At 33.1% G+C, this 19,322-nt stretch overlaps 1 protein-coding gene across 1 annotated transcript in view; it reads left to right on the top strand.

Annotated features, from left to right (window-relative positions):
* GABRA2 (gamma-aminobutyric acid type A receptor subunit alpha2) overlaps positions 1-19,322 on the top strand; it is a 107,576-nt gene that overhangs the window by 60,789 nt on the left and 27,465 nt on the right. Inside the window, exons 5-8 of the mRNA XM_054582133.1 lie at positions 4,551-4,771; positions 7,007-7,089; positions 11,547-11,690; positions 12,715-12,867. Of these exons, the coding sequence (XP_054438108.1) occupies positions 4,551-4,771; positions 7,007-7,089; positions 11,547-11,690; positions 12,715-12,867 (601 nt within the window). The remainder of the gene's footprint in view (positions 1-4,550; positions 4,772-7,006; positions 7,090-11,546; positions 11,691-12,714; positions 12,868-19,322) is intronic.

Here is a 19,322-nt window from a genome sequence, read left to right as displayed (position 1 = left end):
TTATAAATTAAAAAAATAAGAATAAAAATGTAAAAAAAAAGAAAAAAGAAAAATTCATGATTGGGGGAGTGTACTTTTTCTTCAATTGTACTCTCTGTCCATACCTCAACCCACTCTATTCTAGCTCTACATTCTTCTTTCTACTTTCAAGATATTTCAGCACTATTTGACACTATAAATCTCAATTTGCTTCTTTTTTAAAGATTTTATTTATTTATTCGTAGAGGCAGGAAGGGAGGGAGAAAAGGTGGGAGAGAAACATCAATGTGTGGTTTCTCTCTCATGTCCTCCACTGGGAACCTGGCCTACAACCCAGGGATGTGTCCTAGACTAGGAATCAAACCAGTGACTCTCTGGTTTGCAGGCCAGCACTCAATCCAATGAGCCACACGAGCCAGGGCTGCTTCTTAAATTTTCCTTTCTCTCCTTCTACTCTTTCTGTGTATATGTGTTTTTATGTGTCCTCTTCCTCATTTTTCTAGAATTTATGTCTTGTTTATTTCCATCAGTTAATCATGAAAAATCTATATAAATAACTTGTTTTTATCCTCATTATTTTTTCACTGATCATCTGAGTGTATGTTCACTATATATTAGTAATCATATTAAATGTAAATAGGTCGAGTTACCATTAAAGGATGGAGATGGTCAGATTCAACAAGAAATATCCAGATATTTTCAGAAAATTATTATTACCTTCAGAATAATATTCAGAAATAATTATTACCTTCAGAGCATAGCCTCTTATTAAAAATGCAGTAAAATTAAACACCATTGACAAAATATAAGTAAATAAAGCAATGCATTTGGAAACATAAAAACACATGTCACAATATCTCTTACATAATGAAAGAGAAAGGCCATAATAGAAGTTATAAGGTGTTTTTGACTTAACAATAATAAGAACTTTATTAAGTATAGTTATTATATAGCAATAGTAATCTTGAGCTTGGAGACAATGCAGGGATAAACAAACAATAAGACAGAGGAGAAATTTCAGAAACAGATGCAAACCTATATTGCCATGACATATATGAGAGAAGTGCTATTTAGATCTGTTGGGAAAGATGGATCACTTAATAAGAAGTTGTTTTCCCTATCAGAAAAAAAAGTTTGGATCTTTACCTCATATGATACAAAATAATTCCAGGACCTAAATGTTAAAAGCAGAACTTTTACATCTTTTATAAGAAGCATACTGGGATATATTTGTGATATATTGTACACTTTATGATCTTAGAATTCTTATAAAGCCTATGTTTTAAAATATTATATATTATATAGAAAATATATATTCTATAAAATATATTCTATATCTAATAGATACAGAAAATATTATATAGAAAATATAAAGAATTTCTATATATAACTCAATAAGAAAAAGGCAACCTAAAGAAAACTAAGTAAATGAAATGAACAGGAATTCCATAAGAAAAAACTAGAGTATTTCATAAACATATGAAAATGTGCTTAATTTCAATAGTTAACAGGGAAATCCAGATAGTAGCCCTGTGAAACATTTTACACCAGCCATAGTGGCTAAAATGAAGCATTCCATCTATTCCAAGTTGTAAAGAAACAAGGAAGTTTATATATTGCTAGTGGCAACATAAATGTATATACCTCTAGGGTTTCAGTTTGACAATATCTTGTTATTTTGAAGGTGCACATACAATAATACATTTCAGTAATCCCACTTACGGTTTACTCCAGAGCAGCAGTGGGCACACTAGGGCCCATCGGCCAGATCCTGTCAGCTGTTTATTCGGTGAACAAAGCCTTGTTGGCACATACCCCTCCCACTTACTTATGTGTTGCCTGTGGGGCTTTCACACAGCAGCAGAGTTGAATAGTTATGATACTGACCTTATGGCTGGCAAAGTCTAAAATGTTTCCTAACTGGCCCGTTATAGAAAAAGTTTGCTGACTTTTGGTCTAGATTAACTCTTATACCTTTGTACTAAAAGCATTGTGTAACAGTTTTTTTATAGCAGTATTGCTTACAATAGTAACAAGATGGAAATAGGAAAAATATATATGAAAGCAAGGAGAAAAAAATTACTAACGTGAGATATTCTTTCAAGTTAATGCTATGTAGCAGTGAAGATGGATCAAAGTATGAGATGCATTGCCATAAATAAATCTCAACTATGTGACAAAAAGGCAAAACAAAACAAGAGTGTCAGAAAAATATACACAGTATGGTCCCAGTTCTGTAAATGTTAAAAATGTGACATGCAACACATACATTTGTATAGTAAATGTGTAAGTACTTGAATGGGTATGGTACACGCCAAATTCCAGAAAATCATTTCCTCCAAGCACAGGGCAATGTGGTTGAGATGGAATCAGCAGGAAAGAGAAGCCTTTGATAATATTTGCTATGACATTTCTGCAGCTGATGGTTCAAAGTGTTTGTAATATTCTTTATACTCTTATATGTCTGAGGATGAAGTAAAATAATACGCAAACAAAATCAGTGGCCACTTTCTTGAAGATTTACCAGCTAGTTGGGAGGCAGAGGAACAAATGTATAATTGAAATGAATGATCTTGCAGTAATGGATTGCTTTATGAATAATAAAGATAGGTAGAGACCTAACTCTGGACTTTCCAGATGTTCAAGTGTTGTGAGTAGTGCTCTTGATTTGGGAGGGTAGGGAACTTGTTCTATTTGAGTATGGTAAAGAGGGAGGATTATTAGAATTACCTAGAGAAAGGCATAAATGATTCTGGTAAAAGTGGAAGCAAAGGCCCAAATCATGCTGGATAGGTTGGCACTGTACAACCTGGGGCACTGTGAATGCTCAAAAACAAATGGTGTTCCTGAAAACAATTTTTAAAAAGATCACCTAAGACTTACTGTATGGAAACCTTATGCATCCTTATGTATCTCCTATGGCGATATGTCTGAAAGAAATGATTGCCATAGCAATAGCTTACAAACAGTAAAAATACCATAATTTTACAGAAATAGAAAAATGGAATTTGAAATTTTATAAAAAGTTGTAAAATACATTAAGTTGGCCTGGAAAAATAAATGTCATTGAGATTCACATTCAGTTTGAGTTTAAGGAAACCGCATTTGGAAAGAAACACTTGCATAAAAAATTATCAGATACATTCATTTATTAACCTCGCTTTTTGTTGTGGGTAAGTGAATTTCAACTATATGTAATTAAATGTTTAAACCAATGACTAAACCGTGAAGACTGAGGGGGCGTCTGATTATGAAATTTTCTCCTAAGCCCTAGGAGCACAGCCCAGAGCTACTTTCATGTCCTGTTCACATGCCATTCCCCCTTGCTAATACTTTTCATCTCTATCCATTCCATTTCTGCGGGCTTACAGAATCATTTACTTTCATTTGCTTGACAAAGATTTGTACAAATGACTTGATATTTTCATAAGCACGTGGCCTTTTTAATCTGCCCTTTTTTACCCACACAATTTTGAGTGAAATTGACAATTGCTGAAGCATTTTTCTCACATGCAATTACTGTGACATTGTGCTCAAAGAACAGTTTCTGAATTTTCAGTCTCGTGTGTAACTGAAAGTTTTAATTATTTATCATGTAAATGTTTGCACAAACATGCACAGACAGAAATTTGAACATCCAATAGATTGTCAGTATTAATCACAATTGTGAATTTTGTATATCGTCTAAAACGTATGCCTTATTTCATGTTAAGAAAGACAGAGATAGAAAGCAAAAGGATGGAACAGAGGGAGGAAGAAGAAGACAAGAGATGGGGCAATGAAGAAGAGAGGAAGAGGAAGAGAGAGAAAGAAAAAAGAGAAAGAGATGGGGAAGGGAGAGGACAGAATGAGAGGGATTTACCTAAAAAATTCTTGGGGAATGATAATAAAGGAATTGATCACTAGCTAGTCAGTTATGAATATTTAATAGTACATTCTAGCCTAAAGGAATATATTTGCAAAATATTTGTATTTGAATACAAATATAATAACTTGTCAAATATAATAACTAATAACAAAGTTTTTTATTAAAATCATTGTTATCCTCTAATACATTCTTGCCAACAATACATTTCACCATTTTTTTAGTATTTTAAAAAATAAGATATTCTACAGTTTCTTTGGCAATGGAAGATGATGACTCATACAGATCTGACAGTGTGTTTAATACTTGTTTCTATTTTTTTTCTTTTTCTTTTTCTACTGAGAAGGCTCCTTGGGTTTTTTTTTTAAGATAAATGACAAAACAATCCACCCAGCTTTGCCCCAAGCATGCCCCCTCTCCAAGTAGTTCTAAAGTGCAGAGTGAAGTAAAACAGTTTGAACTGAGACTTGATGGAGTGAATGAGATTAGATAAAGCACATTTATTTTTTTAATTTTCATAATAATATGTAAGTAATGGTTTAAATACACATATTTTATCTCATTGTAAGGAAAAGGAATATTTCTGAATGAAAATTTACTTCTCTCAATATAGCTCTCTCTCTTTTGAGGCTACTTGTTTACTGGAGTTTTGTATTCCTTATATCTAAAACATTATTTTTCAAAAGAATGTTATTTTATATTTCAGGAATATACAATAGATGTTTTCTTTCGACAAAAATGGAAAGATGAAAGGTTAAAATTTAAAGGTCCTATGAATATCCTTCGACTTAACAATTTAATGGCTAGCAAAATCTGGACTCCAGACACCTTTTTTCACAATGGGAAAAAATCGGTAGCTCATAATATGACAATGCCAAATAAGCTTCTGCGCATCCAGGATGACGGGACGCTGCTGTACACAATGAGGTATGTTGGTAGCTTTCGTATGTTGCACTTGAATACCGAGAGATTCGTGTATCAAAAAACCAGCCAACCTAGTTTTCAAGTGTTAGCACAAGTTGAACATTTTCATTACAGATTATTGAAGTACCTATAATATGCTTTGTAATTGCATGCATATTAAAATATAAATATCAAATAGTATTTATTAGTTTGATTCTCATCTTGGTATGTTAAATATAAGAAGTGCCTTTACTATTAAGAATTGATTTTTTTAGCTATTTATATTTCACACGCTATTTTAATTAAATACAGTTTAATAACATGACACATTTTTCTTTATACCAGTGTGTAATGTTTTTAAAATATCTCATTAGATAGCCCATCAAAAATTCAAGGGTTTTTTTAAGCAAGCTTTTACTTCAATTTAATGTTTTGTTTCTCTTTATGAAGTTACTTGAAAGAAAAAACATTAGTTTTCTTTCAAAAATTAATCAGAGTTAATTTTTATTAAAAAATCTTGCAAGTGAAACTGGATACAGTAAGCATAAGTATTGGATTGAACCATGTAAAGTTGACATTTTGTAAATCAAAAAGTGTCATGTAACATCAATTTCATTGATTCAACCTTAAAAAATTAGCTAAAGGAATGTACTGTTGCGAACACTGCTGTTCCATTTTAACTATTTCCATGAATTCATCTTTTAAAATATGTTGCTTGTATTACATAAAAAAGAATCTAATAAAGGGATATATAATCTGAAATTAAAATGGTTAATAAAGGCCTTAAAACATGGACAATTCTCATCAACATTACATTTCGACAGATGTGTATTACAGGCATTTGATGTACTTATCATTTCATATTAAATGTTAAATGGTAGATTTCAGTTGTAAAAATTATGTAAGAAGGGGCATTAATGAAGTCCTGATCTTTAAAGAAGCAGCTCCTGAGGACTCATTACTAAATGACCATTGCCTGAAATGGAAGTGTGAGCTATTCTTTCTGCCTCTTTCTCTGAATCTTGGAAACAGAGGCAGCACCCTCATGATTTTACGAACTTTGATCATTCCTATGGATTAAGACAATAATTGGAAATTGGGAGTTTAAACAAAATGCAGGCAGAGAACACACATAGTTTTGGAAATATTTCATGGAGTTCTGTTTAACTACTCTTAGATAATCTATAAGAGAATATATAATCTATATTTAAATTGTGGCCACGTTGGTTTTGCACATTATAAGAAATTTTTTTATCTGTTTGACTTAACATGCCTTATCTACCTTTGTGTGAAATGGAATATTTAATAACTTTATTAGAAATTTGCTGATTTTTTATTGTGATCATGAAGATACAAGAAAAACATTTGATATATAACATGCATAATTTAGCCTAGTGCCAACATGATATTTTTATGAGATACATCTAAATATATATCCATGTATAATGTGCACCCACGTTTTTAGCCCAAAATATCAGGAAAAAAAATTTTGTTTTAATTCAATTTTTTATTTATTTATACATAGAAACAAAACCAATGACCATATTCCAGGGTATTATTTTGCATACAGGTATTGTTATTGCTCTCTAGAATTACATTTTTAATGCATAAGCATAAATAAAAGAACTAAAAACATTTATATAGATATGGAATTAGTACTACCCGTGTATAAAGCATATTCTTATTTTTCCCTCAAAAACTTGGGTAAAAAGGTGTGCATTATACATGGCAAAAGATGGTATATCTATTTCCATGTTTATATTTATGTATTTATATATGATACTGACTCAAAGTGCACATATTTTTGAAGAAGCTCCTCTGAATTAATATTGAATTCTTATATCAGTTTTGTTATATCGTTGTTAATGAGTTGATAGGAAAGAGTTACATTCTTTTCATTATAGAGATCTTTAAAAATGTTTTCTCTAACGTTTCAAATGTGAATAAGGAATTTAATGGGAAAACAGTTCTTCAAAAATGCATATAACACTTCTTTTTAACAAACCACAGAGTACAAAATGGTTAAATATACCAGATTTGTAAATAAATATTATTGTTACTTAAGCTCAGATTTTGTATATGTTAATGTCTTCTAAAGTATCATCTACATGTAAAAGGATGAAAACATGTTTAAGTCTTATTTACCTAATAAGATGCTATATAGTTCTACATCATCATTAATTCTGTTGACAACAGTAAGGAGTGATTTATATTGACTTGCCAATTTATTTAAACAAAGAGTGGAATTTTGACTTTTAGGCTTACAGTTCAAGCTGAATGTCCAATGCACTTGGAGGATTTTCCAATGGATGCTCATTCATGTCCTCTGAAATTTGGCAGCTGTAAGTATGGGGATGAGGTTATATGTTTTGGGTCAACAATATCAAGGATAGTCAGTAACACTTTTATAGCTTCTTATCATATTACTGAATGCTTAATTTTTGTCGAGTAAGATACAAAATTAAAAATATGATTTCCATCACAGAACAAATTGGCTAGCCCTGTTGTACTCTCAGATACCATTATATTTTAATCTTGGTGTTTACATTATCACTTACATTATTGCTAATAAAAAACATCATGTGTTTTGTAAATGTGTAAATTAGACCAGGAGCTCTTTGAAAATCAGGACAATGCCATTTCCCTTGTTTGCCAAGTGCTAGCACATTAAAAAATGCTAAGTACATGTTTTATTTTTATCAACTAGTAAATTGTAAAGGATAGATTCTACTGTTTATTAAAGCAGCTAACAGCCTGTTGCAAATGGCAGGCATAGATGCTGGATCTGTGCAATTACTTTTTTACTTTCTAATTAATAGAAGGTTTTTTTTTATTTTTGAAATAAATTTGAAAGAGATATGTAGCTGGATTGCTATATGCAGACATCTTCTGTGTACATAGAATAGTTCAGAAATGGCTCTGTGCATTTGGCCATATTTAGGTCACTAAGGTTATATCTTGTATGCCAAGCAGAAGCATTTACTGTGCCAGAATAATTGAAAAGAGGGAAGGTCAAGTCATCTCCCTAGGCCCACAAGGCATTCAGGGCAGGTTCAGGATAAATTCATGGATGCTACTAGACAGCTTCTCTCTTGTGTGAACGTGTCCCATTACCTGACCTTTTAAGAAACCTTGCTCTTTCCGGCACCCCCATCTTTGTCAATTTGGGACAGCTTTTGACTTTTCTTTTTTTTTTGAATAGAGATGCAGTTCTCAAACCTGATTAAAAATATTTCTGACTGAGTAATGTGCTTTCTCCCTATAGGCTGTAGCTAGTGAAAGCAATGGGATGAATGATGGTTAATATGTATGCAAAAGCCTCTAATTATTTTGATGACCATAGTTTTGTAGAATGAGAAGTTCAATCTTGTTTTTTTTCTGTTCATTCTTACAAAAGGTGTCAGCTCTCAATTTTCTTTGAGAATCTCTTCTTTGTTTAACTACAAAGCCTTCTTTTATTGTCATGGAAACGACCACTGCAATACTGGCATTTCTCCCTAAATTATTTAAGATAGTCAATCATGTTACACAACGTAAATATGATGTTGAAAAAACTCAGCAGATGTCGCAGAGAAAAACACATTTGCATTGCATAAGTGGCATTAAAGAGAAAATTGAAAAAAAAAATTTGATACCAAAGAAAGGATATATTCATGATGCGGTACTGGTGTAAGAAGGAAACACATTTTTCAGTGGACAAGTTAGAACTATTAAAACACCAGATACAAATGAGCTGATGTTACCATTTTGGATATGAAATAAATACATCTGAAATTATTTTAAATGAAAATAAAAATATCTTTATAGTGTGTCTACGGAGTAGTGGAATATTACATGCTTGAGAATATGGTTGTCTCTATCTAGAAATGATATGAGTAAAACATAAAATTTGTTATTAGGCATTCTCTGTTTAATTGTTTTTTATGTAGTTTTCTTTATGTATATTCTGACACATTAAATAAACAGTTTGTATATTCTTACATTTATCTTTGCCAACAGTAGGTGCGTGATGCATAAGTGTTAAAAGTATGAACACCAGAGTGCAGTAACAGACTAACAAACCAACCCAGACCTTAAGATATTGGCACAAGAGATTTTGGCAGAAGCAGTCATGGCTTTTTGTTTTCTGTCCATTTTTTCCTGTCTTGCTTAAAAGCCCCTTCGTTTCCCCCAAATGATGGAATTTCTAGAACTTTATCATTGTCCTGAAATGACAGAAGCAGCTTTTCTATAGGTTTATGATTTTGAAATCTTTTTTGTTTTATTTTTATTGCCTCACATGTTTATACACTTCCTTGTTGTTTAAATTGATTGAAAACTTGCTAAAAGGGCATGTAGATGTATTCTATGCATTTGCACAAATAAATAAGAAGTTTTCTTTTTGGATAAAAATGAATAATTAAAGAATATCTTGGAATTTTTTTTGGTTACCAACTTTTAAGAATCAGTCAGTATACTTTGATGTTTAATGGATAATAGTACTAAAAATGGGTTACTTAACATAATTAAATAAAATTATTTAATAAAAACCTAATTTAGAGATGGAATTTATAATGAAATTGCCAATATGAATTCTTAACCTCTTTTTTTACACTTTACTGAGGAACATTGCTCTGGCCTCCTGGTTTATGCATGTGCTAGTGTACCAGGGAGTGCCTCTAGTCCTCATTGCATAATTTTCTGCTACATCTTCTCTCTCCAGACCCCAAATCTAAAAAAAAACAAACCTGTATAATTAATGAAGTGAAGTAATTGCTTTTTTATAAAAGACATAGGAGGGATCCGTCATTTTCTTTAACATATTATTTTGTTCTTATCCAGATTTTTATCTTCTATAATGGTAAATAAGGTAATCAAAATACTATGAATTTATTCATTAATCTAGCAAGGGTGAACTGAAAACTTTGTGTGTGTGTCAGGCACGGTACCAGGTGCTCAAAGTACAGACATGAATCAGGGTCCCTGCCCACCCTTGTCTCGCTAGTTACTTAATGTGGCGTCGCATTTGCAGAGGTTCATTTTCTCTTACTTACATTTAAAAGTATCATCAGACTCAAAAATGATGTTTTCAGTTACTTAAAAAACTATATTATTTACCAGTTTTCACAACTGTTTGAGTGTTGTGAGACCTTCTGATATAAAGCGGTATGTGTGGTGTACCTTTGAATTATGAAATTCAATGCCATTTGAATTTTATTGAAAACAAGGCCATGATATATATCCATGGGAGGGCAAAGCAGGCCATTGATAATTTGGAAATGAATTGTTAGTTATCCACACTACTGATGTTACTTTAATTTTAGCCCTCATCAATGACTGACTAGTTAGAATTAATAAAATATTTAAACCTTAGAGTAACTAGAGTCTGTTCATATGGAAACTATATATCTCTGCTATAAATACATATTATATATATATATATATGTGTGTATATATATATATATACACAGACACACAAAGTTATACATTTTTTAGAATCTTATTTCAAAAATTGTTTTATGTAATATAATTTACTTGTGAATGTAGATGAATACGTGTACAATGAAATCAGTGTTTCATGGATTTTAACGTTTAGTAGCGACATTCAGAAAACCATTAAAAGACCACACAGGAAGACACAACTTACACATTCATTTTATTGTTAATGAAGTTTAAGTGGGAACTGACTTATGATCAGACTTTGGATCAAGGTAAGTACCAGGACAACCATACTACAATGGTTGAAACTAGAAAATTTGTAGAAGCTAGAAAAATAAGCCTCCGGTGTTCTGGATGGCTTGAGATAGAGATACTGCCGGAGATAGTTGGTCCATTCTCTCCCTTTATGGAGAATGTGACCGTGGTGCTGAGTTTTGCTCAAGGACTAGGAGTAACTAATATTTCTAAACGTTCCCATGGGCAAAAGTGCATAGAATTTCTTCACAAGGTCAGTAGAACAGCAAGAGTTATCTGTTTACTGAGCTGTGGGGAAGCTGCCTGCATGGAAAGGTCAGCCGCTCCCCCATCAGGACACACAGGTACAAAGAAAATGCCAGGGCCAGGGCACAGCTAAGGCAAGACATGCTGCTGGCCCTCCAGTTCTACGGTATTTGCACTTCCGCTAAGTTCTGCTCCCTTGGCCAAATTAAACAGGAAATTATACCTGGTCTGTATGTCTTTTGTCTTTTCTTACCAATCTATAACTTACCTGGGATGCAATGGTAGTAGAGTCCAGTGAGATCTAGGTGCCTTAATTGATTTTAAAATGAGCATGTTTTAATAAGTATTCACAACTTGAGGAAATTATAGCATTCTCATTTATTTTACACGTTCTGCAGTAATCAGTCCTTGTTTTTCTAATGAAATGCATCGTGTTTTGTATGATAGCTATAATTTAATTCTTAACTAAATTGATTTATGTCCAGAAAGCAATGTTATTTTGGATTATGATTGAGTAATTGTTATATCTTAACTTATTACCTAAGATACGGGCTTTCATAACCTGTTTACCACAATGTCTTCATCTACCACTTTGAGACTATGGGAGATGTTTTAATTAGCTCAAGACCCACTGATTTTTGCAGGCTCTAGAGAGAGATTTGTTCTTCACATCCCAGAGTGGTTGGAAAGAAAATAGTCTCGTGGTCTTGATTGTCTCTATCTGCTTCACACAATTTTTATCCTAAAAATATGATCTGTATATATCAACCATGATTTTTTTAGTCAACAATTATTCTATGAAATATTCAAGTTTTGATGTTACATTTTATTGATAGTTCTTACTACAGTGATAAAATATTTTTTTTCTGATTTCCTACAGATGCATATACAACCTCAGAGGTCACGTATATTTGGACTTACAATGCATCTGATTCAGTACAAGTTGCTCCTGATGGCTCCAGGTTAAATCAGTATGATCTGTTGGGCCAATCAATTGGGAAGGAGACAATTAAATCCAGTACAGGTTAGTAAAATGCCTCTGAAGAAAAGTTATTTCCTGTGAAAAAATCAATGAGTTAAAGTCATTGGAAATGTATCACTTTGCTTAAAACCTTTTTTTTTGCTGTTAACCTCCAAGAGCTAGCAACTTTGTGGCTTTTTAGAAATTCAGAATCTCAGGCCTGACCCCTTGTTAACCTAAGATCTGCATTTTAACAAGTTTCCAAGGAAATTCCCTAGGTGTGCATTAAAGTTTGAGAAACACAGTAGTCTAAAACATACCTCGTATTAAAGTGCGTGTCTTCTCAGACAAGTCATTTTTACCTTCAAATAGAGTTGTAGCTTCCCTAGTGTTCCCATTCCTTTCCCTTTATTCTAGATAATTTACTATGATTCATCTCTTGGTTTATAGATAATTACTACTGGCCTACGTGGGGAAGCTGATGTCCTTTCTAAGGGCTACCCTACTCAAAGAGCAGCTATGTGAACGGATGTGTATATATCCAGCAGGTGTAAAGCCAGAGAGCAGGGAGGAAGGTGAAGCTGGGGTTGGGACAGAACTGATGGCAGCGAATAAAAGCACACATACAACACTGAGAAATCCAGAGTTGTGGCAGGGTCAACTGTGGAGAATATGGGTCAGAAGGTCAGTTTTGGAGATGTGGCTAGAAATCAATACCTAAAAGAGCCAGGGAGAACTGAACTTGAGGTTGGTACCAGTTGGGATGAGGGACCTGACTAGGTAAAATAATCTGTGGCCAGGGAGGATTTGTTAATCCTGTACTCCCTTGGTCGATAAGTATGACCTAGAGAGAAAACAAATTCAATACAAGAGATATGCAGTGTGAGTTTCTTGATAATATTAAATCATTTTTAAATACTACTACGTTAAGGAGGATTTAAAAGTTTTATATTTTTCATGTCACATACGTGATAAATCCTTTTTTCAAATGAGAGACTGCTCTCTCTCTCTCTAATCCCTTCCATTTCCAAAATGTGGAAACTATTGACTGTTACAGTTTCTTAAGCTTCTTAAATTTTTCTTCTAGGTGAATATACCGTAATGACAGCTCATTTCCACTTGAAAAGAAAAATTGGGTATTTTGTGATCCAGACATATCTGCCTTGCATCATGACTGTCATTCTCTCCCAAGTGTCATTCTGGCTTAACAGAGAATCTGTGCCCGCCAGAACCGTGTTTGGTGAGTGAATAACTACACACTTTGTTGTAAAGGCCATTATGTTTCATAGCATACTTTCCTGATACTCACACAATAATTTGTTGGTGTGTTCGGCAGGAAGTATTGGCTTCACCGTATAGATGGCGGAAACTGAGGCTCAGAGAGGTAAATTACAGAGTCAGTGCCACAGCGTTAAGGAATATAAATAAGGCTCAAATATCTGGAAATATACTCCGTCTGCCTTCTGTTGAATCTTCTTGCTTCTCAACATTTGTCTCCATGCTAGTGTAAGGAGAATATTGTTAGAAATTTTAACTTAGGGTACAACTACTACATTTCTAGGCTTTCTATGTTTATTCTGGGTTGTTTTTTTCCCTAAGATAAACAAAGATGATCTTAAGATTAGAGTGTAAAAGGGAGGGAAGAAAAAAGAGAGACAAAGAGACCCCCTCATGTACTACCATTAGTGTGTTTATTTATAAATTTAATTTTCTTGTATATACCAGGCATGAAAATTTGGTTACTGTTTTTTTTTTTTTTTTTTTTTTTTGTATGTATGAACTAGGCTGAACACATTTTGTGACAAGATAGATTACTTTTGTGTATTTGCATCATTCAGCCATTTAGGAAAGTTTTATTGAGAATCTACTATGCCAGGTAAGGCACCAGGCCCTAGAGTGGAGGGCAGCAAAATAAGCAGAAAAGATAATGGCAACCCAAGGTGAAGGCATCATAGAAGAGGCATAATCAAGTTGTTACAGAAAACAGCAGCAATGATCATCTCTAGTAGAACTGATTAATTAGCTGAGCTAACATGGGAGCTAAATCTTGAAGGATGAGTAGGGGATTCTCAGACAGATGAGCTGAGGCAAGAATCCTAGCCAAAGATGACGGATTGTGTAATGAAATGACATCAAGAGATGAAAGAACATAGTGTGTTGGGTGACAGTGCGTTATTTTGGTGTCAGTAGAGATACATACAGATAAAAGTATAGTTTAAAGCTTAGATCAGAAAGACCTTTGTGGACCATGCCAATACAATTTGCCTTTATCTTGTAGGCTACAGCAAGCCACTATAATGTTTTGAGGCCACACATGTGTAAAGCCCTTAGAAGAACCCTGGTATATGTGTTATATACCTGTTAGCTATTCTTATTATCAATGCAAAAAAAAATCAGCTTGAGTCTCAACATCAGCAATGAATAATTCTAAAGGAACTTATGAAAATAATTTCATTTATAGTAACATCCAAAAGAATAAAATACCTAGGAATAAATTTAACCAGGTAGCTGAGTGACTTGTTCACTAAAATTATAAAACAATGCCAAGATTACAGAAGACCTAATTAAAGGAAAGACATCCATGGTCATGGAGAATACTGTTAAGAAGAGAATGATCTAGAAAGCAATCTATAGATTCAATTCAATATCTATCAAAAGTCAAAAATGACCTTTCTTTTAAAGAAATGGCAAAGCTGATCCTCAAATTTATATCAAATTAAAAAGGGACTCCAAATAACCAAAACACTGCTGAAAAGGAAAAACAAAGCTGGTGGACTTTTCAGTTTCAAAAGTTAGTACAAACTACCTTAACAGTGTGGTAGTAGCATAGGCATGGACATATTGACCAAGGGAATAAAAGCAAGAGTCCAACAACAAAACCATACATCCCTGGAAAACTGATTTTCAACAAGGGTTTCAAGACCATTCTATGGGGAAATAGGGGTCCCTTCATGAGATATTGCTGGGACAGTTGGATGACCACCCTGTGAGGAACAATGAAGTCGGGACCCTGCATCATTCCTGAAGCAGCAATGAGCTCAGATGGATACAAAACTTTAATATAAAATCTAAAACTATAAAACTACTAGAAGAAAACACAGTATAAATCTTTATGACCTTGGACCTAACAGTAGTTTCTTAGATTTGACAACAAAAGGGTGAGTAAGAAAGAAAAAATAGATATGTTGGTTTTCATTAAAATTTTCACCTCAAAGAACATTATCAAGAATGTGACAAGCAACTTATATGGGAGAAATATTGAAAGTATCTTGCAAATTATATATCTGATAAGGATGTAATATCCTGAATAAATAAAGAAGTATTACAATAATAAAAAAAAGACTGAAAACTAGATTTAAAACTTAGACTAAGAACCCAAATGGACTTTTTACTACAGAAAGTACGCAAGTGGCAAACCAGCAGAAGACATGGTGTTTAACATCATTGGACATTTAGGAAATGCAAATCAAAACCATTTTACACACACTAGGATGTCTGTCATAATAATAAAAATATGAAATAAATATTGGCAAGGATATGGAGAAATAAAAACCCTCATATATTGCTGGTGGAAATGCAAAATGGTGCAGCACCTCTGGATAGCAGTTCAGTTCCTAAAATAGAGAAACAGAATTATCATATGATCCACCCATTCTACTTATAGGTATATACTCAAATTAATGAAAACGTATGTTCACATGAAAACATGTCCAGAGATGTTTACAGCAACATCACTCCTAATAACCAAAAAGTAGAAGGAACTCATATTTTCATCAGCAGATGAATGGATAACCCAAATACATTATATACTTACAATAGAATATTATTCATCCATAAAAATATTAATATGCATGCTACAACATTGTAAACCTCAATAACATGCTCAATAAAAGAAACCATACCCAAAAGGTTATATATTATATGGTTTATTTCATATGAATTATTCCAGAATAGGCAAATCTACAGAAACAGAAAGTAGTTTAGTAAGTATAGGCTGGGGGAAACAAGAAACGATTACTTAATAACAGGATGTTCTTCTAGGGTGTTGAAAAGTTCTGAAACGAGAGAGCGGTGGAGATTGCTGAATACTGTGAATGCATAAATGACACTGCATTGTACACTTTATAATGGTAAATTGTGTATTAGGTTAATTTCCTTTTAGTAAAATCACTCTGAAATGTCATGAGTTGAAAAACCAGTATTGAATGTGTACAATAAGGGGTCCCAGGATTTAGACTCAGATGAATGTTCTCAGATACCTATTTCAAAATTTGCAAATTATTGAACCAAAGAGAAAAAGTTTGATGTGGCAAAAAGAATGGAAAAAAATTCAGATGATTTGGAAAATAAGGTTACGTGATTTTCAGAGCATAAATATTACAGAGAAAAGTGTTTAAAGGGAAAATAACACAATACTTAAAAACAGAGAGCAAAAAAGTAGGACATAATTGATATCCCAGAAAAATCTAACTTTATGTGTAAAGGTAGTCAGACAAAATAAAATAATGTTTGATAATGGTTGTGAGAAAAATAAAATATGGCATGGAGATAAATAAAGATTTTGTAGCATAAGTCACATAGATGCATATGTTAAAAGAAGCAAGTAGAGGACTCTACCTATCTATAGGAGAGGTAAATAGATGAATAAACATTTAAATTTAAATCAGCAGGATGTGTTAGTGTCAAAGCTGCTGGATTTAACTATAGCTAATGTACAAAAGCTTTAAAGATTGGCAATGAATATAAAATTAAAAATCCAAGCTATATTTGAATGTGTCAATTTTTATATGAATTATTTACAAATCAATTTTAAGGATCAAAAAAGTCATATTTTCATTTAAATTTAGACTGTTAGGTGGTAAAAAGCATCCTTAGTATTTTCTCTGCAAGTTATTCTGTGTAATAAATATAGTTCCATGTGATTGTGTGTGTGTGTGTGTGCAAGTGAAAGATAAACTCAAACTCTATTTTGTATTTGGAATGGGACTTGAAAGCTGCTCAGCTACCTTATTCTACTCCCTTATTCCATTCTTCATTGCTTTCTGCCTCCTTTTGAGTTTGGATATCATAATTTGACTGATAGACAGCAGATACCTAAGCAACGTTTTCTACTCTCTCCAAATTTCTCCTTCTGAATTCACAGTCATGTTTACAAGCTCATGAGAGATCATTAAATCACCTGCCCTCCTCCTGCCTCCAAGGCTTTCTGTGATGAGTAACCCACCCAAGGAAAAACTATTACAGTTAAGAAATTAATATGCCCTGGGAGACAGATGTCAAATTTCTCACCCTTTGAGGTCTGGCTTCACGCTGTGAACAGAATAAGAAAACAGAGCAAACAAGACAGTAAGCAGAGGAGCTGAAATTAAAATGTGTGCCCCTTGATACTAGATACTTTGCTCCATTATATTTGGTTTTATTTATTTCCTTTTGAACTTTATTTTTATTGTTGACATTATTGCAGATGTTCCCATTTCTCCCCCCTTTGCCCACCTCCGCTCCTTTCCCTTTGGCCATCTCTTCCTTTTTTGTACATTGTATTTATTTTATGGTTGTAGATCCAGCTTGACATATTGAAAAATATATCTTCAGTGGAGCTCTCCATGTGTCTTGCAATGATAAAAGCCTACTTTGATTTGCTCCAAGTGCTCACGGCCAACTCACTCACATCAACAAATACTTATTGAATGGCTATTTTTATTAGTACTGTTCTAGATTCTTGAGATGCATCCTTGAACAAACACCAAATGCAACTTTCTTCATTATGAAGTAGCTGCTCTCTGTTGCCAATAGTATAAAAAAGCATTTGGGAAACTTTTAACTTTATGCTTCAGGTTTTGTGCTTTTTCAGGTTCCTGTGAATGAACACTGCATTTACAACGTACAAATCTCATTTTGTGTTTGTATAAACATGTAGATTATACAAAAAATTGTACAATGTGCACTTTTTTTGCCCAAATTTTTGAAAGAAAAATAAGGATGAGCATTATACACGGGGGATATTAATTCCATATCTATATAAATGTTTTTAATTATTTTATTTTAAGAATAAATGCTTTATTCTTTTATTTACATTAAAGTGTAACTCTAGAAAGCAATAACAATATCCGTATGCAAAATAATACCCTGGAATACGATCATTGGTTTTGTTTCTAAATATAAATGAATAAAACAATTGAATTAAAAAGTTAAAATAAAAGATTTTTTTCTTGAAAGTTTGGGCCAAAAATACGAGTGCTCATTATACATGGCAAAATACAGTATTTTGTGAAATTGTGGCTTCTGGTTTTTTCCAGTTGCTTGATATCCTTCAGAACTTTATATAAATAAGTAATAACCGTAAGGAATTTATCAACTGTATTTGTTTTCAAATTTACAGATGAAAAACATATTAACATGTGACTGTCAGCTTATGTAGGGACATATGAATACAGGGTGGGGCAAAAGTAGGTTTACTGTTTACTGTTTTAAGTTTACAGATAAACAACATATTAACATGTGACTGTCAGCTTATGTAGGACATATGAATACAGGGTGGGGCAAAAGTAGGTTTACTGTTGCTCATGGAAAAATAATACAGTAGTTAATAAATAATAATATAAGAATAAACTCTGTGTTTTGCATACTCACAACAGTAAACATACTTTTGCCTTACTCTGTGTGTGAATAATTTATATTTAATAAACATGTCCTGACATTTTTGTGTTAATATTATATTCAGTATGGAACAGTGAGTTTTTCTATTAAAAACTAAAATTAAATAACCAGCATCTGTTAGGGTGTAGGTTTGCTAAATGAGTACAAAGAGTTCAAATACTTTATATTGCATACAAATTTCCTGGCATATGAAAGGGCCTTAGATGCCTGTCTTATATACATTTTGAAATAATTAAAACTCCAAAAGGGATATATTTGGAGTGTTCATCTTTCTTCTTAGTTCCATGATTCACTTTGACTGTTAATATCATGGAATCCAAAATAGAGCGGCTTGAATATGTAAGGCTCTTTCTTTTCAAAAGCCACAAAATTCAATCTATTGTATTTATTCTCCACTTTAGTGCCAATAATATATTGGGAGCTAAATCCAAATTAACAGTTTACCACAAAATACTTAGAAATAAATCAACTAGGAGGAGGTAACCCTCAAAACAAAATTATCTTCTAGAGGGTTGGCCCCTTGTAGTACAGGCTTCCCCTGCTGCATGAGTGTCTTAGGGTCCCATCTGCGTCGGTGTACCAGCTGGCGTTGTTGTGAGAAGCTGTGTTTGGCTTCAGTGAATGTTTTTTGAAGACTCAGTGTATTTGCCCACTTCATGATGAGTGATTTATGACTGCACCTGCCCATGCCTCACTTAGTGTTCAGCAATTTTTGATAAAAACCAGCATGACCACTGTGCCCCACCCACCCTTCTTATTTAACCATCTCCCTCTGAGCAACTTTTTGCTGGTTTATTTTCTCGGATGAAAAGAGTCCTCATAGGGAAATATTTTGCCAATGTGGAATATGTGAAACAAACAAACCAAAAAAACAGAAGCACGAAAAGGCACCAACATCATGAGTTCTAAAACTGTTTTGAGCAGTGGAAAAAAATGTCTCGATCACTGTATTGTATCACATGGAGAGTACTTTGAAGGTGACTGAAGTTTAAACATGAAGAATAAATACACAATTTTTAATAAATTCCATTTTGGGGG

Source organism: Pteronotus mesoamericanus, unplaced genomic scaffold, assembly GCF_021234165.1.
Source record: "Pteronotus mesoamericanus isolate MK-2021 breed Mesoamerican mustached bat unplaced genomic scaffold, CSHL_Meso_final contig_68, whole genome shotgun sequence".
NCBI classification, from domain to species: Eukaryota; Metazoa; Chordata; class Mammalia; order Chiroptera; family Mormoopidae; genus Pteronotus; species Pteronotus mesoamericanus.
This window is presented reverse-complemented; position numbering and strand designations above follow the sequence as displayed.